General features: G+C 37.9%; 2 protein-coding genes across 8 annotated transcripts in view; one reads left to right on the forward strand and one right to left on the reverse strand.

Annotated features, from left to right (window-relative positions):
• trio (trio Rho guanine nucleotide exchange factor) overlaps positions 1 to 26,436 on the forward strand; it is a 142,843-nt gene that overhangs the window by 39,366 nt on the left and 77,041 nt on the right. For all 7 annotated transcript variants that reach the window (XR_012451900.1, XM_074094949.1, XM_074094978.1 and 4 more), the window contains exons 14-27: positions 2,400 to 2,531; positions 4,656 to 4,860; positions 5,557 to 5,785; positions 6,237 to 6,468; positions 6,567 to 6,767; positions 8,814 to 9,079; positions 9,273 to 9,437; positions 9,836 to 9,962; positions 10,134 to 10,345; positions 10,933 to 11,065; positions 16,166 to 16,426; positions 16,849 to 17,010; positions 17,280 to 17,362; positions 17,839 to 17,926. Coding sequence is in view for 6 of the 7 variants with exons in the window: in XM_074094949.1 (XP_073951050.1) it covers positions 2,400 to 2,531; positions 4,656 to 4,860; positions 5,557 to 5,785; positions 6,237 to 6,468; positions 6,567 to 6,767; positions 8,814 to 9,079; positions 9,273 to 9,437; positions 9,836 to 9,962; positions 10,134 to 10,345; positions 10,933 to 11,065; positions 16,166 to 16,426; positions 16,849 to 17,010; positions 17,280 to 17,362; positions 17,839 to 17,926 (2,496 nt within the window). In the remaining variant the exon portion in view is untranslated. The remainder of the gene's footprint in view (positions 1 to 2,399; positions 2,532 to 4,655; positions 4,861 to 5,556; positions 5,786 to 6,236; positions 6,469 to 6,566; positions 6,768 to 8,813; positions 9,080 to 9,272; positions 9,438 to 9,835; positions 9,963 to 10,133; positions 10,346 to 10,932; positions 11,066 to 16,165; positions 16,427 to 16,848; positions 17,011 to 17,279; positions 17,363 to 17,838; positions 17,927 to 26,436) is intronic.
• LOC141440115 (uncharacterized) lies at positions 311 to 1,282 on the reverse strand. Its single transcript, XM_074104587.1, has one exon. It carries the CDS (start codon positions 1,280 to 1,282, stop codon positions 311 to 313), a length of 972 nt encoding a protein of 323 aa, XP_073960688.1.

The raw sequence follows: 26,436 nt of genomic DNA on the forward strand, positions 1-26,436 counted from the left end.
CTCTAATTTAAAATGCTTAGTGTCGATAAATTTATTAAGGTTCTTTAAGTTAAGTATTAGTCTATCTTTGCCGTTCGATTTTGGTCTTAAGAATATGTTTGATAAAAATTGATCTGGACACGGTTTGCATTTCGAGATGGTACCGTTTTTTAATAAATTATTAATGCATTCATTATATCTGCATAATTCATTATTTGAATTTAAGTAATTTCTAGGTTGGATGGTTTGAATGACTTTTCGGGCAAAAGGAATTTTATATCCTGAAATCCAACATAACACGTCAGGGTCGCAAGTTATTTGTGACCACTCATTATAACAATAAGATAGTCTGCCAGCGTATTTTACCATGTCTAGCGGCGCCCGCGATTCGGCGCTGCGTACGACGTCCTCGAGGAGCTGGCGGGCGGCCCCCTCGGATAAGCAGGCTCCCTGGTCCTCTGGCTCCACTGCTGCGCCGGCTGCCTGCGGCCCGGGCTGGAGCCTTCCAGTTTAAATTTGGGGACAAATAACTTCGGTTTGCCGCCGTTTTAGGTGGCGGTTTTTTGACAGGTGGTTTAACTGGAGCAGTCTTTAATTCAGCGCCAGTTTTGCAAATGGCTTTAGCAGACTTAAGTGTGTCGGCTAAGTCTTGGCCGAATAGGTACTTGTCGACTTTTGTCGATTGAAGTTGATCCTTCATATCTTTTTTGAGGCTGTTAAGTATGAACATACGTCTAACGGTCGTATCTGTGTGTTGGCAGTCGCACAAGAGGCGGCCAGCATCCATTAGTAGTTTCATCAAGGTCGGATTTTTTTCTTCTGATGATATGAGGAGTGATATCGCTTCTCCGATACACGAGATGGCATTTGCCATCTGGTTCTGCTTATGTTCAATACCTTTATCTCTTTTTGCAATGACATCTGATACCGCGGCTTTTATTTCCGGGTTAAGCACGGGCCCATTTATAAGTGTACAGTTAGCGGGAGGCAAGTGTTTATCTTGTAGCTCTTTACGCTGTTCTTTAGTAAGCCCCATTGTGGCGATATGTTGAAGACGAACCGCTAACGCCGCTTGGATGTCTTTGCCGTAATTTTGCGTGGCAGACGGATCATCTCCTAATATGAGTAGGGTTTCTTCGTCCAATTCAGACACCAATGGGGTGTCTGTGTTAGTAGTTTCGACATTAGTCGATGCTGGTTCTGCAGTGCTAGTAGATGGTTCCGGTTCCGGCTCTTGAGTCACATCTTGGTCTTCCAGTTGGGAATTTTCGTGTTGGCTGTCTGTAAAAGAAAGTCTTAACATCTTTATCGAGCAATTTCCACAGCTCTGTTGCCTGTGTTTTCATAGGCAGTAGATACCGAGCCATCATGTTTAATAGGCAGTAGATACCGAGCGTTTGTTAGTAAAGTGGCCACCCTGTTAGCGGCCCGCATTTCTAACATTGCGCTTTTTTGTGGTGACATACCCCATAGGTAACCCGCCACACATAATTTAATGTCTAAAAAACACTGACATTTACAGGATATTATTATCGTGCGCTTACTAGTAAAGTGACAACCCTGATAGCGGCCCGCATTACTAAGCTTGCACGTGCGCTTACTAGTAAAGTGACAACCCTGATAGCGGTCCGCATTACTAGTTTGCGCATCTTTATCCCGTGGCGTGCCCCTTAGGCCGCCCGTGGCGTGTGAATCTTATCAATTTTTTACGAAAATAACCGTACGTAGGTATCATTATACCGACGCTAAATAGTAAAGTAACTACCCTGGTAGTAGCTCGCATTACTAAAAAAGGACGCGTCGATATGAATACTGATTAACACTTTTTCCATTAATATTTAACTATGTGGGTTGGGTACATACCTTCTTGTGCTATCAGCGAAATCGCCGAATTCCGATCCGGAGACGTCGATGACGAACCAGAACTAAGTATACGCCGCCTAGGGCGCGCTTTTTTTAGTTTTCTTGATAACCGTTTTATTTTTCGAGCGATGCTATCGTATTCTTCGTTGTCTTGATGTTTTCTTTTCGGCATCTTGAAAGTAGATATATAGATGGCTACCTAATTAGAAACAACTTATAATCTTTAGATTTGATATTTATTGAGGTGCGAACAGGCGGAGCACTGAAGAAACGTGAATGATGGCAGGGCTTGGCTACCATAAAAACATAACCCCAAACAACCTTAAAAAAAAAAAAAAAAAAAAAATACCCTCAAATAAAGTGCGATAATGGCGTCACCGTACGTGCCACTACATATGTTCTATGCTAATCTCGAAGGACAAAATGCGAGTATAATTTAACGCTTTTTCCACTTTCAGTAATTTGTTTGATAAACGAGAGTTTCTGTCTGTTGAGATTGGAAAATACGCTGTTCTTACGTTGACGGTTAGTAAGAATGTGTTATGGGGTGGTTGCAGGTGTCATCCCGTTTGGAGCTGTGGGGCGACGAGTTGCAGCGCGCCGAGCCGCCGCGCGACCCGCAGCAGGCCGAGCAGGCGCTCGCCGCGCACAACGAGAGCGTCGCCAGGATGCAGCATGCCACGTACCAGGTTCGTCCCTACCTAACTCGTACACGTAATGCTATATAGATCTTACTCATTACGGCCAATGAGATATTTGAAAACATCGTCGATTAAATGATAAATAAATAGTGTCTCAACTATAGTGTAGTGGACTTCGTAGATCGACGAGCCAAAATGAATTTGTGAAATATATCGTTTTAAACTTTCGTGATTTTCACTCATACTCAAAATACCGCAAACAGGACAAATTATCACGACCACGGCCATGGTCACGAGTAGACTAAAGTGTGGGGTGTCAAGTCTGCCTACCATCATGCGTTGCCTTTACTCAGCCCTGTTCGCCGAAACTTTCCCATAAGCTGAACAACATACAAACTTTTACGAAATAGGTACAGTTGAACCATTTGATTCCTGACACACCGTAGAGCGTTCACACTGTGTCACAATGAATTCCCTTGTCAAGCAATGTGAGGTTAAGGTCACTATGACTTTTGCTACGAAAAGGTTCCACAGTGGGTCACGATTCAATTTGAATAGCAAAGTTTAACTAAGAATGCTCCTAAAGTAGCTAATTCCTAAAAGCTGAAGTTCAATTTCTCATGTTTAAACCTCTCAAATTTGCTATTTTTAACCCCCGACGCAAAAAGAGTGGTATTATAAGTTTGACCGCTATTGTCTGTGTGTCTGTCTGTGGCAGCGTAGCTCTTAAACGGGTCAACTTATGTGGTTTTATTTGTTTTGAAAGCAGTTTTAGCCGTTTTTGAGATATTGAACTTTGAAGTGACAGTGTTCGGGGGCTTCCAACTTTTTGTTGGTTAGTAACCTATAGCCATAAAAAAAAAAAACCATATAAATTATAAAAACCAAATCACAGCTTTAAAGAATTAACTTTGGCACAAATGCGAGAGCTAGGTGTACGGTCCTAACTTGCATTCTTGATGCAATCATTTTGAAAGAAAGAATGAAAGAATAAATTAATTTACTAAAATTCGGAACACCAAGCTAAAAAAAATATAGCAAAAAAAACAGACAACCTTATAAATAATCTTATATATTATATTAAACAGGAAGAAAGAGGAGAAAAGAAACATTCGGCCGAAAGAAGTAAAAAGGGTAATACTCAGCGAATCGCCACTGCGATCCGCAGCGCTGGTTTTCGGAATGACCCTTTAACTTAAAACTAAACTAAAAAAAATACTAGTGCCGCAACGGCACGAACGTTAGAGGGCGGCATTATTCTAATAAAAAATGCAAAAGAGAAAGAAAAATTTAACAAATACAACAACAAATAAAACAATCGTATTACCTAAAATGAAAAGTTACAATTGGATAGCTACTAATCACTAATGTTTGTGTTTCATTACAACACAATTTTCACGCGTTGTTTCGCGAAAATATTATGTACAGCTGTATGAAAGCAGTACATTCAGTTATACTGGGAACTTATTCAACTTTAAAATAACTATCAAGGAAATATTAATCCAAGTACTTAATTTCAGCATTAAGTTGCTTCCTTTTACGAGTAAAAATATAGAATCATGAACATAATTACGTCAAATCCTGTAATTTTCATCAGTTTATATTGCATTTTATTATACTTACCGTAAGTAAGTAATAATTTCCTCCTACAACGAAGGCTACCAGTAAAATATTCAGTCGAAGGTCGAAGCCCGATTTCGAATTTTTATACCACACACACTTCTCGAAAATGTAGGCAATAATATTGAATGGAAATTCACAGGCATTGATTAAGGTGGCTATTGTGTTACACAAACATGAAAGTTTTATAAAATCTTGGTGAGTGAACAGATCCGTAAACCCCAGTTTAAAGAAAGACTACGCAAGTTGCACAACATTTCGTGGCCGTAAAGCGAACGAATTTGAAGCGATCAACTGAGCGCGGCAATGTAATAATTGCGCGATTTTTCTTACATGTCCTTTTTTTTGCATTAGAAAGAAGGTAAGCGATCTTGACGTGTCTTTTTATTCAAGAACGCTTTTGAAAAAATAACTTACAGCAAATATATGACATTACAACAGCTACTGTTTAAAAAAAAAGATTTCAGTAAAAAGACCCGTCAAGATTGTTCACCCTTTTACTAATGCTTAAAAAATGAAGTATAAACTGGGCTTAACATGAACGTTTTACAGGTGGTACAGCAAGGGCAGGAGCTGGCGGCGGGCATCGCGGAGGCGGCGGATGTGATGGCGGGCGGCGCGGAGGGCACGGAGGGCGCGCCGCTGGACGCGCAGGCGCGCGTGCAGCTGCTGCTCGAGTTCCTGCACGACCGGCAGCTCGACCTGGAGGAGCTCGCCGAGGAGCGCCGCGCGCGCTTCGAGCAGTGCGTCCAGCTCGGTACGACAAGCCCACTGCCCCCACTGAAGATTTAGCATATACTACAGATTAAATCATCTCTGAAGTAACGGAGACAAGAAAAAAAATACAGCTAGGAAATGGTTTTTGAAATCAAATCACTCAGAAATAAATACCGTTTGGAAGTGGTGTAAAATTAAATAAATGTCTATAGTCCCGTATAGATAATTAGCAAATATTATACGTAAATGCATCACTCAAAACTCAAACTGGTTTGAAGTAGACACACATTTATTGAAAGTTCGTTATATCTCATTGTACGACTTGCCTCATAAACCGTGACATACTGTATTAAGACACTAGGATAGGCATTCGTATTATCCACAACAAAAGAAGACAAACAATATATTTGTAAACAACCCGTATAAATATTGCTCTAAATATGTCGTACGTTTATTTTACACTTAGTAGTCAAGCGAATTTAGTGCAATATTCCGCATGTAGTTAGTTAAGTAATCTAAAAAAAATATTATTTATTTAGATTCCGTAAATGTGTTAAAAATAGTACCTACAACCACCGGTACCCGGAAGTACCTACCCAAACAAGGAAAATCTTTTTATATACATTTTATCACTGCATATTGTTGTTTATTTCAGTACCCAAGTTGCATAATAACGGTCCTATTGTTTATTGCACTCTATATACTTAGTGTTGTGAGTTATCGTATTGTTATTCAGGTCAGTTCCAAAAGGATGCCACTCAAGTGGTGAGCTGGATCCGCAACGGCGAAGCAATGCTGGCGGCGTCGTTCTCGATCCCAGGCGCGCTCGCTGAGGCGGAGCAGCTGAAGCGCGAGCACGACCAGTTCCAGGTGGCCGTCGAGAAGACGCACGCCAGCGCCGTGCAGGTCAAGTACCGCGCCGACGCGTTGCGCGCCGCCAACCACTACGACCCGCATACTATCAGGTAGCTTCATTATGTTACAATTTAACGCACGCTTTTAAGCACGGTCCTTTACCGCCGTTCGAATTATTTTGTACAAATTACAAATACTGTGAACAGATTAAACTTCGCCGATGCAATACGGAATATTACTACAATTTTCTGCCGCCAGAGTAGCACACTAGCACAAACCTATTTCTTTTAAATTTATGGAAATATAGCTTTATCGTTACTATTGATGTAAATATCATGTTATTTTGTTAGTAATAAATATGCCATGATTTCTATAGGTACTTATATTAATACTCTTTGGTCATGATCCGTCATGGCGACAAAATATAAAGAGAACTGACGTTGTCATGGCGGTTTCTGCTAGTGTCGCCCCCTGCGCAGAGCTTTGCCTAGCATGCCCTATTCGAACTTATTATTAAGTAGCAGGTAAATTATCAACTAAACATTATTTTCTTTTTTTTAGAGAGATATCTGAAGAAGTAACGGAACGCTGGCAACGTTTAGTGACGTGCGCGGAGGAACGTCATAAACTTGTCACGGCGTCTCTCAACTTCTACAAAACCGCTGAACAAGTCTGTTCAGTACTTGACTCGTTGGAACGAGAATACCGACGAGACGAAGATTGGTGCGGATCAGCTGCTGCCCCTTCCACAGATGAACTGACTCAATCACAGACTGTAGACAAAGCTGCTCAGGTTAGTTTTAATCTGTTTTCAATCACTTCGAGGTCAGTGTGATAATGACTGATGAATTATCGACAGGACTACTAACCATATAAACTCTCTCATTGTAGGTGGCCGCTCTTATAGTTAAGCACGGTGAACAGAAAGAAGCATTTCTTAAAGCTTGCACACTAGCGCGGCGTACTGCGGAAACGTTTTTAAAGTACGCGGCACGTTCGGCGCAAGTGCACGGCCAAACTGTTGCGGCTAGCAAGGCGCATCACGAGCAGACCCGGGCCATTCTGGACACACTCCTCTCACAGGAGAATAAGGTATGTAAAGAAAAAAATAAAAACTGGCCAACCATAAAAAACCATAAAAGTTACGTTGCGAGGATAGGTATATTAAGCATTTCTATTGATAAAGTTAAATAAATGAATAAATAATATCATGGGACACCTGACACCAAATGACTTAGTCCCAAACTAAGCAAAGCTTGTACTGGGTACTAGGCAAAGGATAAACATACTTATCTAGATAAATACATACTTAGATACATATTAAACATCCAAGTCCCGAGAACAAGCATTCGTATTATTCATACATATATCTGCCCCGACCGGGAATCGAACCCGGGACCTCAAGCTTCGTAGTCAGGTTCTCTAACCACTTGGCCATTGGGTCGTCTAAAGCAGTGTTTTTCAAACTCTTTTTGGACGCGACCCCCCCTTGGTTAGAAAAATATTTGGCGACCCCCTGCCTACTTCCAGTTACAGTTATTTGTATTATCCTACATTGAAAAATTGACAATACAAGCATTGAATAATCATACACAATAACGGTGAGAGTATTTTAAAGATAACGCGACCCCCTAACGGGGCATCCGCGACCCCCCGGGGGGTCGCGACCCACAGTCTGAAAAACACTGGTCTAAAGTAATCTAACCTCAACTCGTGAGATACTTGTTGTTGAACATTTAGTTCCACTGGCCAACTGTGGTCTTCCTCATTAGTTCTACTTCACGAAAAGATAATTTCCAAGTACATACGCACAAGTTACTATTCAATATAAGCGTCCCTACAATATTAGAAGAGTTCCCTCGATTTCCCTAGGATCTACTAATCAAATCCTGACTCGGTGACCTAACGAAAAAAAAAAGTTCAGTTCTTAAAGTTCTGAGGTAACAAACCTATTAAAAATGAACCGATTTGATAACCACATCCTTTTTTTGAAATAGGTTAAAAAACCAGCCTTACCCGGTGAAAGCATGCAGTAAAATCTGACACAAATAATCTGTATCACATATTATTATATATTAACCATTGATAAAGTGATCCTTTTGTGAAACTTTTGTAAAACAGAATAAAAATGGCGAACAAACAAATATCGCGGTCAATTTAAAACAATAGTAACGGATACTGATTCAGTTTTAGTTAGTAAATAGAGTACATTGTTTATTTGTTTACATTTGGAAAGAAATTCCGCCGCCGAGATATGAAAATATTTATTTAGCTGAATGTATAGGCGTTTAGCAAGGTTATTTCTTATTAGTAGGTGGTTAGCTGCGCTAGCGTTCTATTGTCAGTGTCAGTGTCATCGAGGTGTCCAGAGTAGATAGAAACAATAAAGCTTTTGTTGATCGGCGAGAGATGGTATCGGCGGGGGCCGTCACAGTGTCCGCACACTGACCATGCGACTCGTCATCGACCGACCATGCCTCGCGCACGTCCAGAGGCTGTGTGCGAGGATGCTCAGGACTTTAGTCATGTGGTTTATTCAACCGGTACATACCTAGTTAATGGTGTTCAATTGTAGTGCTTTAACTGTTTATATGTTATAAGTGGCGTACAATTGTTTTAATTATTTTTCATGAAAGTTCAACTTTATCGAATTGATCTTTCAGTGCACGTCAGTAAATTAGCAAGCTTTTAAGTGAAACGCCAGTTACAATAAGTCGTCACTAACGGTAGAATAGCACGCTGAAGTGGCAATGGGCCGGCCATATAACCCGAAGAACCGATAACCGTTGGGGTAGACGAGTTCTTGAATGGAGACCACGGATCGGCAAACGTAGCGTAGGGCGTCCTCAGACTCGGTGGAGCGATGATCTTCGCAGGGCGGCTGGCAAGAACTGGATGATAGTGGCCGAGGATCGTGCTCAGTGGCGTGCCATGGGAGAGGCCTATGTCCAGCAGTGGACGAACATAGGCTGATGATAGTAGTAGTAGTAACGGTAGAATTACACTTATATATAGGTAGAGTCATTCACGATGACGCGTGCCGTGGTTCTTATAAACAATGTCATTAATGTATAATTTTGTCAAAATTGCGCGTCTTCGTGGATGGCACTAAGTATAATAATGTTACTATGACCACAGGTATTAGAACATTGGACGGTTCGCAAGAAGCGATTAGAGCAATGTCAGCAATTCGCACTGTTCGAGCGTTCAGCGCGTGCCGCCGTGGAGTGGATCCGCGAGACGCAAGAGCGGTGCGGAGCGGCGGCGGCGGCGGCGGCGGGCGGCGTGGCGCGCGAGAGCCGCGAGCGCGTGCGCCTGCTGGCGCAGCTCGCCGACGGGCTCGTCGAGAAGGGCCATCCGCACGCCGTGCAGATCAAGGAGTGGGTCGCCGCCGTCGATGCCAGGTTACTGTCTTACCACTAGCACACCGCACGATATACAAACGTAAATAACAACAATTTGTTACTTTGCACAAAGAAACTTTCGTTTAAGTAAAAGTTTGTACTTTGTCGATGCTTAGGCTGTAACAATCGAAACATTTCACTGGTATTTTTGGTGTTTTATTTTACATGTCAGAAATGTAACGAACTGTCACAGATATGCGGAATTCAGCGGTTCCATGGAAGGCGGTGAGAGCGAAGCCGAGAGCGACTCCGGCGTGCCGCCTTCGCTGGCGTCCTCTCAGTCGGCGGAGAGCGAGACGCGCGCCGCGCCGCCGCCCGCCCCCGCTGACGACAAGCGCCGCAGCGCGCGCAGGAAAGAGTTAGTTACTTTATCATTGTGCTTTTTAGGGTTCCGTACCAAAAAGGTGCCAACGAGACCCTATTACTGAGACTCCGCTATCTGTCTGTCTGCCTGTCTCTTTATCTGTCCGTCCGTCTGTCACAGGGCTCTATCTATTGAGCCGCATTAGCTAGTCACTTGAAATTTTCACAGATTATGTATTACCGTGGCCGCTATAACAACAAATACTAAAAATAAGATAAAGTTAAAATTTTAAGTCGGTCGTCATACAAGAAACGTATTTTTTTTTTCATATTGATGTATAGCTAAACTTTGCAAAAAGTAATTTTGTGCAGAACGTATTAGTCGTCTTTCCGCTCCACCCATTATGTATTATTAATTTGTCGTGTAATTTATTACGTTTTTTTTTGTCTCAGGTTCATAATGGCAGAGCTTTTGCAAACCGAGCGCGCTTACGTCAAAGATCTCGAGACCTGCATCACTTGCTATCTTCGTGAAATGCGCACCGACCCGACAGCGGTGCCACAGGCCTTGCAGGGCAAGGTAAACTTATACCTTGCATTATAGTCATAATCAGAAGTCAAAAAAGAATTTTGTTTTATGTCACATCATGCGTAGACTAACGTAATGTAAATCACACGATATTTTACATGCCATATAAAATTGTAAATAGGCTCTAGGAGAGCAATGCTGAGACAAGCTTAAAATTTTCAGGAGGAACTAATATTCGGTAACATAGAGGAGATCCACCGTTTCCACGAGCGCGTGTTCCTGCGTGAACTAGATAAATACGAAACAATGCCGGAAGACGTGGGTCATTGCTTCGTGACGTGGGCGCGCGAGTTTGACATGTACGTGTCCTACTGCCGGAACAAGCCGGACAGCAACGCCGCCGTCGTGCAGCATGCCGGGGATTACTTCGAGAGGTGACTTGCTCTACATACTACTCGACGGTTTTTTCTTTTAAATATATTTACTTATGTAAATTAGCGAGACCAGAGCAAGCTGTATGTGTAACAGAGTGGTAGAATTTTGATCGAAGTGTTTAGCATTTTGGTATTAGGCTGCACGTTCACCAGAGCTGTACGGTAGGCAAGTAGTCTGCGAGGAAAATCCACTAATGAGATTACGCCAATGTCTTAGCTTATTTTTCTCGCGCACCGTTTAGCTACTTCTCACAGCGCTAGACAAGAATGCCATGCAAAGCAATGTAGGCTATGTTTACACAGCCTGCGTAAAAGTTTAAGCCCACGTGTGTGTGTGTGTGCCTGTTAGCAAGCTTCTCTTCTAGAGGCACAGGTGATGTTGAAACTGCTGCTTCTATCAACTATTGTACAGATACGGACAGATTATATATATACTTCTATATATATCTGTTACCCTTCTACATTCAGCACTGGCTGAACTATTTGGTTTGCCTATAACTTTATTAATTAGCTAAAATTAAACTGATTGTTTGACCATACCTTGTTTTTTGATCAACATATTTGACCTTGTATCTTTCTTTAATCAGGGTGCAAAGGAAAAAGAAATTGGAACATCCATTAGCGGCCTATTTGATCAAACCAGTTCAAAGGATAACCAAGTATCAATTGTTGCTTAAAGATCTTCAAGCCTGTTGCGCCGAAGGACAAGGTGAAATAAAGGTAAAATGTTTGTTGTATTAGTTTAATTGTGCATGTCCAGGACAGGGAAGAGTGGTGGAGAAAAGGGGAGGCCTTTGCCCAGCAGTGGGACATAATACAGGCTACATAAAAAAGAAAGTTTAATTGTACATCTAGTTTTTGCGAATGTTCAGACAGGGCAATACAAAGGGCGCTGGCAGACTGTTTCTGATCGATTGCCTAATACAGGATGTATGGCAGTTCGTATGCCAAAGGACTAGTGCCATAGGACGTTTGGAAACACATTTTGGACAAATTAATTGTTTTTTTCTCAAACATCCAAGGAAATGTCCTTATTTTCGTGATGATAGAACGCGAAGTAACGTCTTTGTATAGCACTTATTGAAGATTCGTTCTAATTTTAAATTAGAGGATAGTAATTAATGTTATTTCAAACAACGTTGCTGGCCATGGCCAGCTAAGATGTTGCCTTTTTTACTTTCTGAATGTAAATACTTGCATTCATTTGGTGAACTGGGCCTGATGAAGAAGGCCGTGGATACTCTGTTATAATAATTTATTACTGCAGAAACGGCGGGAAAGTTCATTTCGTGGATAAGTATAGTTTTGAAGGACGAGGCGTAGTCGAGTCCTTCAATAGATACGAATCCACGAAACGACATTCCTGCCGAGGCCTGTATACTGCTTTTCTCCAAATATGCGAGGAAAGAAAACGAAAACATTATATTTATTCAAATTATGTTTATGTAACAATCTATTTACAATCTAAACAAAATTAACACTTTAAGAGGCTGTTTCACCATCCATTGATTAGCGTTAACCGACGGTTAAATGTGATGCCGTCTCCGTCTATTCGAACAAAACAAATAGGGACGGCATCACACTTAACCGCCGGTTAACACTAATCAATGGATGGTGAAACAGCCACTAATAGTAATAAAAGTTACTGATAAAAGATGCTGCGCTACGAGTTAGGAGTTGGTGGTGTGCTCATTAGGATATTATCATTACTACTTGTAGAACTCATTTTATTTTCGTAAAAATAACACGGTAGAAAATCTTTGACAAAATGAAATTCACGTTCCCTCCCTCAATTTCGATATTAAAGATTTGGGTCCGAATTAAAATCAAAATAAATTAAAAGAAAACTTATAGGATTACTAAATATGATTATTATACATTTTTACTTTAAGTTAAAGCGGAAATTCCCAAACGCACAACATTAAAAAACATACCTTTGTTACAAAATATTTAGCAGTCCGAGAAGATAATTAAGTCTAAATACACCTTATTATGATTTGGACACAATCATTATTGGCGTTAGCTAAACGCAGAAAACAAAGTTTTTTTTTTATCTTGGTTTTTGTACGTGATTCTTGGACAATGGGGTCTGAAATATTTAAAAACGCTTGAAACTTTTTAATCAATAGGAATAACCTTTCTGATTAACAGATAAAAATAACAAATTTTAAGTAATAATTTTAACAAATTAAAGAGTTTTCTTTACGGCCAAATTACGACAGTCCGGTCGGTTACGTGTTGTTCCAGTCCAGCAGAGCTACTACGAAACTCGAAGTGCGTGTCGTGCGGTCCCTCTGACACTTATATTATTTAATTCGAGAGCGAGAGGGACGGTACGATACGAACTTCGAGTTTCGAGTTTCGTAGAAGCCCTGCAGAATAAAAAAAACATTAAAAAATAATTTATGTGTCTTTGACTCGATCATTTCGAAAGGTGGCACTTTTTACCGGGCCGAATAATACTGACATGGAAATACCGACCCTGTTTTTCATTTACCTACACTCCCATAGAAACTGACATGAGCTTCTATGGGTGACCACAGACTTGATTTTGCATAATACTGACCACCTCCAACCAATAATATATTTGAACATTTTTGAATATAAATCTAGTTTTACAATTGATTACTAGTGGAAAGAGATACCTGGACATTTTAATTTTGCATTGTTCCCGCACCATTATTTCATAACAGACGTTCGTTGGCATGGTAATTTAGAGCTGTTCACAATCTAAAATTCGAAAGTTTGACGTGAGCTCACTAAACTTGCAAAATTTATGTCAGTCAAAATTAAACGACGCGCATGCGCACCTTAGCGCAGGACACACTTAGGACACAGTTTCCATTTTTATAACGCAGTTACGCTTCCTGATATTATTTGTTCTTAGCTTCCCGGTCGATTTTTTCCAACATTAATGAGAACATTTCCGAGCAAGTTGGTGAAAAATAATATAACTATACCGTGTTTAGGCTTTGGCCATAAGTCACTAAAAACCATGAAAAAAATGTTTTAACAAAAATGGAACCGACTAACCTTGAAAATAATTTTCAACTAGTTTGAAGTCGGTGCACGAGCCAGCAGAAGTGGAACTATCTATAGTCGTCTACCTCACTTACCTATATATTGGGCTTCAATCACTCCTGCTGGCTCGTGCTGAGGCACCGACTTCAAACTAGTAGAAAATTATTATCAAGGTTTTTGTAGTCGGTTCCCTTTTTAGTTAATAATTTTTTTTTCGTGGTTTTAGTGATTGTAGCCAAAGTGCATCTCACAACGATTCCATTTAGCCCAAAAACGGCATAGTTAAATTATTTTATATTATAACAGAGTACCGGTTTGCGGTCTTCTTCATCTGGCCCTGTTCACCAAATGATACTTTTTGAATGTAAATACTTGACTTGGTGTTACTATAATGTACATTCTATTTTCATTCAGAAATTTAAAATAAAAAAAGTTCGTAACTTGCTATTTCGTATGTATCGTGTGGTGCGTGTTACTTGTGTGGTTGTTGAGAGCAAGTCAAGGCACCACTATTCCGAGTTTAAAAACGTGTATGATTTTTCACCGGTAGCAGTTGACACTGCGGACCTTGCAGTCGTAACGAAGCGTTTCATTAAGGACCCGAGGCACAAAGGGATAGCTGTATATTATATCGTGACAGTGTGACACTTTTTGATTCAAGAAACGGTTACATTGCATTGGTTTAGGTTTTTCGAGTCTTATTGCGGATTTAAAATTCGTTTAGCTGACGAACATTATAGTTCACCTGATATAATCTGCACTTTGAATCTGGGTTGTAGCATCTTGTTTATTCCGAATAAATTATTAACATTAAAAATCTTTGCATGTCTGTTCGTGAACTCTTTAATGCGTATCATACAAAAAAAAAAATTTTTTTAATGTCGAATAGTTCCCAGGAGTACTTATATTTTCAAGAGGTATCTTCCAACTAACCTGGTAAATAATCACGTACTGATAGCAAAGTATTTTGCATTACTTAATTATTTTTACAAAACCATATTTTATTAACAACGCCTTAACAAATCCATTATGACGCTCTCTCATAATTTTTATTTGTTCTTAAACGTTTGTCTTTCAAACTACCTTATTTAAATCCCTGGTCACACTTTCGTTACTTATATGTTTTCCTAGATGTGTATCACTTTGTTGGGTACATGTTATCCATAGCATAACATCATGAAATACTACGTAGGCTCTTATCAGCACAGACGCTCACCGATTTTATGCCGCGATAAGATAAAGATTCCTTCAGTTTAATCATATGATTTGACAGTTCCTTCGGTTTTTCTTTCGAAATAAGTTATAAAAGGTCGAGCAGTGCCAATCTGAAGCTGTGCTTAATAATTATTAAAAGGTAGGTATGTCCTAACATTTATGCTTCCAGTCTTCTTTTTAATAACATCTATCTCGGAAATCCTTTCAGTAGACACAAGTAAACTTAGTAGGTGCATACATAGATGGTCTTGCAAAACAAGGGACATTGATTAGATGGCGGTAACGCATTTGAAATCTATTGAGATATTTATTAAAATTAAATGCGACACAAGTATCTGCATAATGTCTTTACGAGTATGAATTTGTTCCCACGTTAGTTCGTTCCTGCAAAAGTAGTACACATTATGAATAGCTTAAAGGACGTAAATATCTAATATAATGTAAGTTTTCCTTAAACATGTAGATGTTATTGCTTATTGTTAATGCAATTTTTACTACTGTTTGGCCACTAACGAGGTTTTGTACATCGTAATGTCATTACACTCATTACGGGCTATCTCACTAGTTTCTACTTAAATATGTTAAGAGAATGGACATTGAATTTGAGATTAAATAAGTGGGTCCGCTTTTGGAACTCATTAACGGCACAGATGATTTGTGTAACGTTTTCCTTCTGAGTCATTAGCGTCACACTCGTTCGTTGTACAGTTGCTCAGGACTCTGAATGAGTAATGGTTTATTCCATACGTGTAAACAGAATTTATTAATTGTTCAAAAATTATCATGTGATGGTTTTAAAAAGTGCAGAAGAGTTAATTATAATGATGTTAAAACATCTAATTCATCTACGTGGTGTACGTATCGGGCCCCTTCCGTTGCACGACAAAGACGATGTACGTATAGATTTATTAATGTATAGTTATGTATTTAATTTCGTGTTGTTTTTATTGCATTATGTTTCGAACTTGCCATTAAATGAATATCAACACATTAAGATAAATTAAATGACACTGTACTGTACTTACAAGTTCGTATGTGCTGGCTGTTCCCTAAATAAACACTTCGATTTTTTAGTTCCAAATAAAACCTAACTCGTTAGTTGAATTTATCTTAATGTGTTACTTCTAAGACTTTCCTAACCTTGTGAAACTAACTCTCATCTATTTATATATAATGCAGATAGTCATTATTACTCATATTATTTATTTCTCTTTTGAGTAGTACGACCAGGATGTTATTTTCCTGTTCGCTTTCGTGTTAGACTATGAGTATTGTTATAAATCGAAGTCTTGAGAGGATTTGGGTGCTAGGGCAGTTAGTGACAATCCCTCATCCTGATAGAAGTTTTGACCATTGTCATACACTCTAATTGAAATGCTCAGTTTTATTTTATTTTACGAGACACAGTAAACAGGTCCTTTCAAAGCCAAAGTCAGATTAATGGAGTGTAAGGTATATGTATATTAAAAAATATGATATTAATATTAATCTAAAGATCCTGTAGTTGATTTCATAAATAAATCTTAAATAAGTTAGAAGAAGGAATCATACGTAAGTTTCTTCTTAAAAAAAAAAATGTTGCAGGACGGTTTGGAAGTTATGCTGTCTGTGCCTAAAAAGGCCAACGATGCGATGCACCTTTCGTTATTGGAGGGGTGTGATGTGCCGACGGACAGCCTCGGCGAGGTGGTCCTGCAAGATTCCTTCCACGTGTGGGACCTGCGCCAGATTATAAAGAAAGGGCGCGAGAGGAGAGTCTTCCTCTTCGATTTGCACCTTCTCCTTGCCAAGGAAGTCAAAGACTCGCATGGCAAAGCCAAATATATTTATAAAACCAAGTTTATGGTGAGTACATAATTAAAAGAACATTATTATTATTATTATTTTCTGATCTACTTTTGATGCACCACCTGTTGTAAAATAGTCCTTCCTTCTTTCTGTAAAAAGGTTGCCTGGAAGAGATCGCTCTTAAGCGATAAGGCCGCCTATTGCTCACCTTGTAATTTTTTCTCTGTGTATCTGTTTTCTGTATCGCTTTCTATGTCTGGTGTACAATAAAGAGTCTTTTTATTGTATATTTTACAGTAAAATTGCACTAGTGATGGAAGTATAAGAAAAAAAAAATGTTTGCTACTTTGGAAAAGCAAACTGTGAGTAGATACAAAGTACATCTTGCACTCACATAGTACAAGAAGCTGTTAGCAACTTTATTAAGTAATTTTAAGAGACCAATAAGTTAATGAACTCGTTTCTGCTTTTGTTTGCAGACTTCAGAACTTGGAGTAACAGAACATATTGAAGGTGATGAGTGCAAATTTTCCGTGTGGACTGGACGTGAACCGATGGCTAGTGACTGTCGGATAGTCCTCAAGGCTACTTCGTTAGAGGTGAAGCAAACCTGGGTGCGTCGGCTCAGGGAGGTTATTCAGGTGAATTGAAACACAAAATTATATGCAAGTATGTTTTCGTTTACATACATTACGAGTACGAATAATATAATTTACTGGTATATTTATTATAAATACAGGAGATCAAAATTTCGCCATTTTCAAAACCTATAAATCGGGTTAATAATGCTTATTTTTTTTATTTGTTTACTATAAAGTCGCTTGTTCTTTGTGCTTTGTAGCAGCCTTTGAATATTATTTTACTGGGATGGGAACTTCTTCTCGTTAATGGTTAAACTTGTTTGTCATAGGAAACTTACTTCAGCGGCGTCCTGCAGCAGCCTCCTCGCAGCCCGGCTCGTGTGCGCCCCACCAGCTCACAGCGATCCAGCAGGTTTGATCATATTCACAACCGTTTCACATAGCAGAACTGGTTAATATCAATGCAGAACTCTTCAGTAGAATACTTCCATATTGAACTTATTTCATAAGTCTCAAAAACCTTGTCGCTTGATTTGAAAGGTTTTTTGTTACCAAGCTAACTGAGGTGGATGAATTAGTGTAGTTGCACCTTCCGCATACATTGGGCTAAAGTGTTAGTGTACTGTGTCAGCCAAGTGACTGGTTTTTAAAATTTGCATGTTCAAAGCCACTTAGGGGCGTGATTTAACGTCATCCATACGTGAATAAATTGTACAGGCCGAATTTTAGACATGATATTATATTCGATAAACCAACAAAACAACATACACAATAAGTATCCACTTTTTCCAATAAAAAATAAAAATGAATGATGGAATGTTAAAATGTAGAAGTTTTATTTTGCAATGTATAACAGAGAAGGGTTTTTGAAGGGTAATATATTTTCAGAGATCTGGATGACACGTTGCTGGATGAGACTTTAGACCGAAATTCACTGGCGTCATTTGGCAGTGGCAATACAACTGATTCAGATAAGGTAAGATAATTAATTATACACATGCCATTACAATTTTATATCAAGATAAAACTGTACTATTTCTTTACACTTTTTGTCAACGAAATGATTTCTTCATAAAGTATCACTCACATTTGCATCTACAGATAGATTCGATCGATTTGACGACCGGATGGCCACGTGGTTAGAGAACCTGACTACGAAGCTTAAGGTCCCGGTTCGATTCCCGGCTGGGGCAGATATTTGTATGAATAATACGAATGTTTGTTCTCGGATCTTGGATGTTTAATATGTATATAAGTATGTATTTATCTATTTAAGTATGTTTATCCGTTGCCTAGTATCCATAGTATGTACAAGCTTTATGGGACCACTAGGTCAATTGGTGTCCAGTGTCCTATGATCATGATATTTATTTATTTATTTATTCACAAGAGCTGACACTAATAGATTGAACGAAAGTAATGTCACTTAGACATTTTAGAAAACGACAGATGCATGACATTTTCATATTTGTGTGAAGTGTATTCAATAGGTAATACACATACACTTTCATTCACTCATTCAATCCAATTCGTGTTAGCTTTTGTGAACCGACCTGTACGGCCAAGGACTTTAAGGAAATCATGGGACACTGGACACCAATTGACCTAGTGGTCCCACACTAAGCAAAGCTTGTACTATGGATACTAGGCAACGGATAAACATACTTAAATAGATAAATACATACTTATATACATATTAAACATCCAAGATCCGAGAGCAAACATTCGTATTATTCATACAAATATCTTTAATTCATGAGCCACCATGGAACCTTTCGAAGGAAAAGTCATTACGATTTTCGTTGTTAACTAATGCGATGCCACCACGTTTCAAAGTCAAAGTCAAAATATCTTTATTCAATTTAGGCTATAACTAGCACTAATGAATGTCAAAAAAAATCTACCACCGGTTCGGAAAAATCTCTGTTGAGAAGAGTCCGGCAAAAAACTCAACAAGGTATATTTTTTTTAAACAAATTTACAATATTATTAAATGATATCTATATATCACAAGTATTTAACATAATTTTATTTTTAACACAGTTTGCTATTTGAAGGGATCGCCAATGCGGATCGGAATTATTTCCAAATATCCCTTACTTTTACTGTAAAATGGTTTCATGGTGGCTCATGAATTAAAGTCTTTGACCGTACGGGGTATATTAATTTTAACGCTGAGCATTCTAGGAGTAAAATCTGTTCTTTCGATTCTGAGAGGTACATTTTATGGGCTTTGTATTATAGAGCATTGTGTCAAAAAAATATCTGCAAAGGAATGGTTCAATGTCGTGCTACTTTGCGGTGAAGGCGATTCCGTGCCGTCATGATATAATAATTAGTTGGTCGCTTGTCACTTTGTTCACAACTGTCTGACAAACTCAATTAACACTGGCTCTATACTAATTATACGTTCTTTGTATATTTTCATAGTATTGACTTCATTGCCTCGAAAGGAAGTCACGTGTTTTATACACCGTGTTATTTTTGATATCCGTTAACTTTAAGGGGACAATCTGCAGGTAAAATGAAGTTAATTTCTCTAAGATACTAGTCTACTGTTCAAAAGATAATCAAGAGTTAAGTAATTAATTATTAGCAGTAAAACAGCGTAAAGGTCCTTGATTTATGATTTTTTTAAAAATCCATAACTAATTCGTGTTTAAATTCATACATATTTTTTATTATTATTATTATTATTGTTAGCCTATTCTGTCCCACTGCTGAGCAAAGGCCTCCCCCCAATACTTCCACTGCTCTCTGTCCCCTGCATACAAGGGCCAGTCCTTCAAGAAGAAGTCCAGTTCATCCCGCCATCGCCGCCTAGGTCTGCCAGGTCGCCTTTTCGAGTTGGTAGGCATCCACTCGGTGGTTATCTTGGCCCAAAGCTCGTCTGGCATGCGGCAAACATGGCCAGCCCAGTCCCACTTCAGCTTAGACATATTTAGTAAAGGAAAGTTAAATATGTTGTTTTTTGATGCCTCTGTTATGTGTCACGTCGATGTCACTTGTAATTTAACAATCAACAATGAATGTGATGATATTATTTGCAAGAAAAAAGTTCTTTCTTTATTTTTTTTTAATTTCTCGAAAAAGTGAATTATTAGGTATGGTCTGTCCCAGAATTCGAGATACTAAAATGACGTTTCATGTGTTACCTGTTTTTTGCGTCTCATAAATAGTGATGTGCCGAAAGATTTTGTAGGTACCAATGTATGTATGTCGTAAAATATTAAGATATGAACGGATCCGTGATGTACTAAAATGTAGGGCACTTAGGACATTCTAGAAAAGGTAAAATAGGTCTTATAAAAATGCGACCGTTTTCGAGATATTTCGACTTTTTATAGATGTTGATGTTTAAGTTTAAATTTCACTCTAAGTAGTTTTACAACCATACACTTCGCGGCTTTGCTAAGAGGTTGACGTTTCCGTTTTTTCCGAGGCGAAAGTATTTCTTCGCTGCGTCGTCTATGCGACGAAGTACTTGGCTGCTCAGAGTCCATGTTTAATCAAACAAAACAACAAAAACACGACCAAACAAAACAAAATTAACAAATAAAAAGTCTATCTCAACAAATTTAACAAATAACGTCAACAGCAACAATAACACGAGAAAACGCACTGATCACATCCGATGACAATACGAGTAAAGTAACGAAAATCGGTTGAATACCACTTGAATACGAAAAACATGAACAATGACGTTGTGTGATATCTGAGGGCCTACTCCGGAATTCGAAAATCAAAGTTCGTACCGTAACGTCCCTCTCACTTACGTATTAAATTAAATAGTAGTGTCAGAAGGAACGGAACGACACGAACTTCGATTTTCGAATTTCGTAGTAGCCCTGCTGGCCCTGACTACGAAATGCAAAACTCGAACTTCGTATGTTGCCGTCCCGCTGACGCTTATCTCATTCAATACGCGAGTGAAAGGGACGGTGCCATACGAACTTTGTTTTTCTAGTTTTGTAGTAGCCCCTCTGTATTATTTTTTACGTTGGCACTAAGTGATGAACACTGTATTTTTACCTGTGCTTAGATTTCATCACTTTATCGTATGATAAAGTAAAATGGAAAGTAGAATATTGAATGCATTAATGTTATTTTTGCTATCGTAAAATAAACATTTTATCGGTTATTTACGAAACCGAAATCACGGAGCAGCACTGTTCCTTTTATGCTGGCCACATTATTTTTACGTTTAACATTTCAGACTGTCATTTTAGTATCTCGAATTCTGGGACAGACCATAGTTCATATCAATGAACTGAGTTGTCTGCCGAAGTTAACTCATTCACTGCCACCGACACACACATGCGTTTTCGGAGCTTCGCCCATTGCCGCTGTCATAATTATTCATACATTTTGAACGCACGTGTGCGGCGCTGGCAACTGTGGAAGTCAGGTGGCAGTGAATTCGTTAACGGATATAAAAACACGGTGTAGAAATGCATCATTGAAAGGACATAACGGTACCGTAGGAGCACATAGGATAGCTTCGATGTCCGTCTGAGCTTGTTTGCGTGAGCCTGTCTGTCACTACTCATCGACAAAAATGCCTCTGAACACGTTATATAAAACGAACAGTTTCTGTCTAGATCATGAAAGTAATAAGTACTTCGACACCTGGGATGCGCGCGCTCTGAGCTACGAGTAAATAAACCAGCCGTCAAATCAAAGACTACCACCGAGAATTTCGTCTCAATATTATTACAATCATGATTTGAGCAAGTATGACATTAAAAGTTTGACATTATATCATTTATCTGATCTACTTATTCCCATTAATGTCTATAGTACCTGGGCGACCGAGAATTGATCATGATCAAATTAAACTAGATCAATTTTTGTGCTTTTAACTGGGGGCGGCAGGAGTAACTTTGCCTTCGGAATTAAAAAGCTTAAAGGTTGACCTGAAATGAGACTTTATACATCTCGAGTTAATTTTTTTGACGGTAGAAGCATTTGCATTAAACATAGCTAAATTAAATTTTGTCATGATCGATAGATCCCATCTCCTAAGATGTTTATTTTATAGTTAGGTACTTTACCAAACGATCTCCTACATTCCTTTAATTTTATTCTTTTAGCTATATATTTCTAATTTAGTTGGTTCTGCTAGCTTTAATACTCGTAGTTAAATGAATTGTATTATAATTTTTGTTTTGAAAAAAAAAAAAAACTTTCTGCCATGTTTCTTGTGGCGCATACTTGGCAATGCTAGTCTTTCCGAAAATGCTGGTAGTATAAAAAAATTACATGTAAAAGAGCCTTTTGCGGCCTACGTGCAGAATAAACATTTTAATTTTAACAAGTGTTATTTGACGTACCCTATTTTTGCTGTTTGTTGTTTTTGAGTCAAATCTTGTAAGTTCATTTTGTCCCACTCCCAGTGGCCGGATTAGATTGAAAGGTACGTACGTACTATGTAATTTGGGTGTCAATTTGACAATGCAAGCACAGTTAACAAAAAGTACAGTCAGCAAGGTACCTAAGTTTCAACAGAAGCGTTGTATGTAATAACGTGTAACCGTTTATGAAAACGTCGTTACATTACATAGGTACCTATACTAAATATAAAGCATTTTATCATTCATAGTAGCAATACGAAGCCTAATTATTAAGATCATGGTAATTGCCGGCCTCAGACACGATGTAAAAAGATGAACTAATGCTTTGTGTTGGAGCATATTTGCAATTTTTCATCACGATATCGGAATTTTAACGTATGTCGAAGGCGTAAGCCGTTAAGCGTACGTGTACCAAATCATGTGAGAGGGAAATTTTTAGAAAAAGGGTACAATACTCTGTGCTTGGATTGCGTCTCTGTCGACACCACGGCACCTTAACTTTCAAATATACAAGTCTTGAGATAACACGTGATTTGTTTCTTTTATTTTGTATCAGTGTTAAGTGTAAATTCCTGTTGTAAGTAGTACTTATTGCTTCCATGGTCAGGACTATAGTATAATAATAGATTTAATCGCAATAAGTGAAATGCTTTAATTAATTTAAAATTAAAAAATACTGCACAAGGAGCATACTTTTCAATTTTATCGCCGCAGAGCTGTGGGTTTTCACGGCGAGTAATAAAAGCGCTGAATAAATCGGGACTCATTACGTAATTTTACGTTTCCGCTTATTTACATAAATAGAAGTAGAAATAAATTTAATGACCACCTAAAAATAGGACAAACTGAGCACCAAAAAGAGTTTTCGATTAGTATGATTACTTACTAGCTATTTTATTACACAAAAGTTATTTTACGGTCACCAATTTAGATAGGTACAATATATTCTAAAACCAAATATTTGGGACTTATAAAATTCGTTATCCAGGGAGAGGTCATATTGTGTGTCTGAATCACGTTCACTTTCAACACTTCTGTCCGTCAAACAGTGTAGTATGGCTATGAAAAGGGTAAATGTACTGACACCTAATATGAGCTCAGGCTGAAGATCGAATAATGATCCCGAAAAAGGTTTACCCATCATTTTGTGCTTATTATGATTTCGAATCGTTTGTAGTATTCGTTATCTGCTACCATGCTGGCACTTAGTATTTTTATTCTGAAACAAGATTGAGAGGTTTCTTTCCGGTTCCTACTTTGTTGTCATGGACAAATATTTATTTATGCAACTGTATTATAATATGTATATTAAGGGCCATTGAGATACGAGTGTCAGTTTCGCCTCATGTCATAATAGATACCCATGAGTGTCTCAATGGCTGATTCTGAATAGTTGCATACATTACTTTTTCTACGAGCTCAAACATAAACAATTAATAAATAATGAATACTTACATAACGGACAATAAATAAATTTTTCGATTTTAAAGTTAGCAATTTACTGCTCACTTCCATTGCCGGTGTTTTATTTCTGGCGGGTCGTCATCATTTCTGCATCACTTAATTCACCAAAGTCACACATTCTCTCTCACAGATAAAAAGTCGTTTAAATAGTGATTAACTCTTTTATTTCTTTTAATTTTCAAGTACTCCGTGTAATAGCAAAACAAATCCCGCTATTTTGAAACGTTTTTTTTTCACTAATTACAACCTTACTTAGAATGGACCTGGGAACTTTTTTGAATACAGCCAAATTAAATAATGTTGAAATATTACAATTTAATGATAACTGTAAAATTCATTTACTGTCCGTTATTTAAGTATTCATTATTCAATAATTGTTTATGTAAACATATTTTAATTAATCTTTAAAGTCGATTTAACAATAATTAAGTAAATACAATAGAATGGTTGTTTTTTTTTTTGTTTTAAATCCCGCCATTTGCAGTGCGAAAAAGAGCATTGTGAAACGTTTCACAACGAAATGTCAAAGTTGCGATCACACAGTGCACCTCATTGGATTACCGATAGCGGTAATTGTTAGCAGCACATTGTAGTACGCCAGTAGAAAAAGTAACTTTAATATACATTGTTTTTTTTTTGCGCAAGCTTGCCATCTCTAAAACTTCAAATAAGGCGATATCCTACTACTATTAGAAATGTGCGGTGAAATCTTCCGCGGCGGCGTTCGATGTTTTTAAAACTGGCAGGTGGCAGCGTGATCGGTATGAAATCGGTGTGTCATATACAATACAGGGTGTACTCGTTATGTGTAGCCAGGCGATTATTCCTTAAATATAACAGATATCAGAAAAGTTTAAACGGACATCGAAAGTACTTTACCCAACGAGTAAAATCATATCAATAACTTTTTTTTAACCAGAAATATCTCAAATATTAACTTAAAACCCTCCCATACATTTAGTACGCCATTACATTACTTAAAAGGCTTTAGTTTCATTTCACGATTATCATGAATGATATGATTCATGAATTATTTTATTTTATCCACTTATCAATCAATAATAGTTTTAAAATTTTAAGAAAAAATCATTTAGAAACATTGAAAAGGGCCCGCCAATGTATCCCACAACAAGGGCGTCACTTCGAGCAACTAATGTAAACAAAAAATGTACTTCCTTAAAAAATAAATGTTAGATTAATTATTTAATGAAAAAAAGTTTTATTATTTCATAAAATATAGTTTTACTATTTTATTACAGTTTATTCGTATAAATAATGAATCTGTAACGATTATCATGAATGATATGATTCATGAATTATTTTATTTTATCCACTTATCAATCAATAATAGTTTTAAAATTTTAAGAAAAAATCATTTAGAAACATTGAAAAGGGCCCGCCATGGTATCCCACAACAAGGGCGTCACTTCGAGCAACTAATGTAAACAAAAAATGTACTTCCTAAATGTTAGATTAATTATTTAATGAAAAAAAGTTTTATTATTTCATAAAATATAGTTTTACTTATACTCTTGAATACTATTTTTTTTATTCGTTTACGTCTAGCAGGATAATATAATTATGACTAGGAATGAATAATCTAAATCTATATGTATATTTTACGATCATACTATCCTGAAGATTATCTTAGCCGTAATAAACTAATATTTAAATTATATTGTAATTTGTGTTTGTATTTTCGATATAGGTTTTAATATTTAAAGATAAATATCGTCGTGCTTACGATAGAATAGACAACAGTGTGATCATCGGCCAGTATAGTATAGATCGATTCTCAAGAGCTGACACGAATGAATGACGGCTTTTGTGACAGACTAGTTTGTCAACTTTATCATTTATCTCACGTTTGTGGCTGGTAACTAAATGAGCCAATAAGACAGTAACGTCAAACGGACTTCTCGATACTAAGTCATCTGGCGATTTTTCACTTGTCAAGAAACCCTCATTGAACGAAAGTAATGTCACTGTGTAAGTAAGTGCCCTTCTCATACAAAGACCTGATATTTTGTATAAAAGCATAAAACTTCTTATAACAGTATTAACACTTATTAAATCAACCTGTATTTAATCATTTTGTGCTGCAAACGTAGACACTTCTATTTACTCATTCAATTCATTCGTGCCAGCTCTTGTGAATCGATCTGTAAATGAAATGATGAGATCTTGTTATTCAATAACTAGAATAGTACAGTCAGCGTCACATAGTAAGTAGCAGCCAAGATCACCATATACTTGGAAACATACAAAATAGTCATTAACAGTGACTCAGTCAAAGCGGTCAAATTGTTCGGGACATCCATCGTGTAAAAATATACTGGAGCACGACAACGCCAAATACTTGGTAACATTCTAGTATTTGGTGATCTTGACTGCTACGTACTATATGACGACTGTACTAGTCCTCACGGCTTCTGTACCAAAGAAAATCATCGTAATTAAATCGATTCCAATGATTCTAAAAATTATTTAACTGAAATAAAACGGAAGGTTTATTTAAATTATTTAGGCAGTTGTCTCACCGACGCGAGGGAGCGATTGGCTTTCGACTATTTTCTCGCTCAAGAAACGAACAAAATATATAGATCCTGTGTGAGTAAATAAGACACATATTATTAATAGTTGATCGCTGGCTGTTCACACTGCCGGC

This window comes from Choristoneura fumiferana, chromosome Z (assembly GCF_025370935.1).
Source record: "Choristoneura fumiferana chromosome Z, NRCan_CFum_1, whole genome shotgun sequence".
Lineage (NCBI taxonomy): Eukaryota > Metazoa > Arthropoda > Insecta > Lepidoptera > Tortricidae > Choristoneura > Choristoneura fumiferana.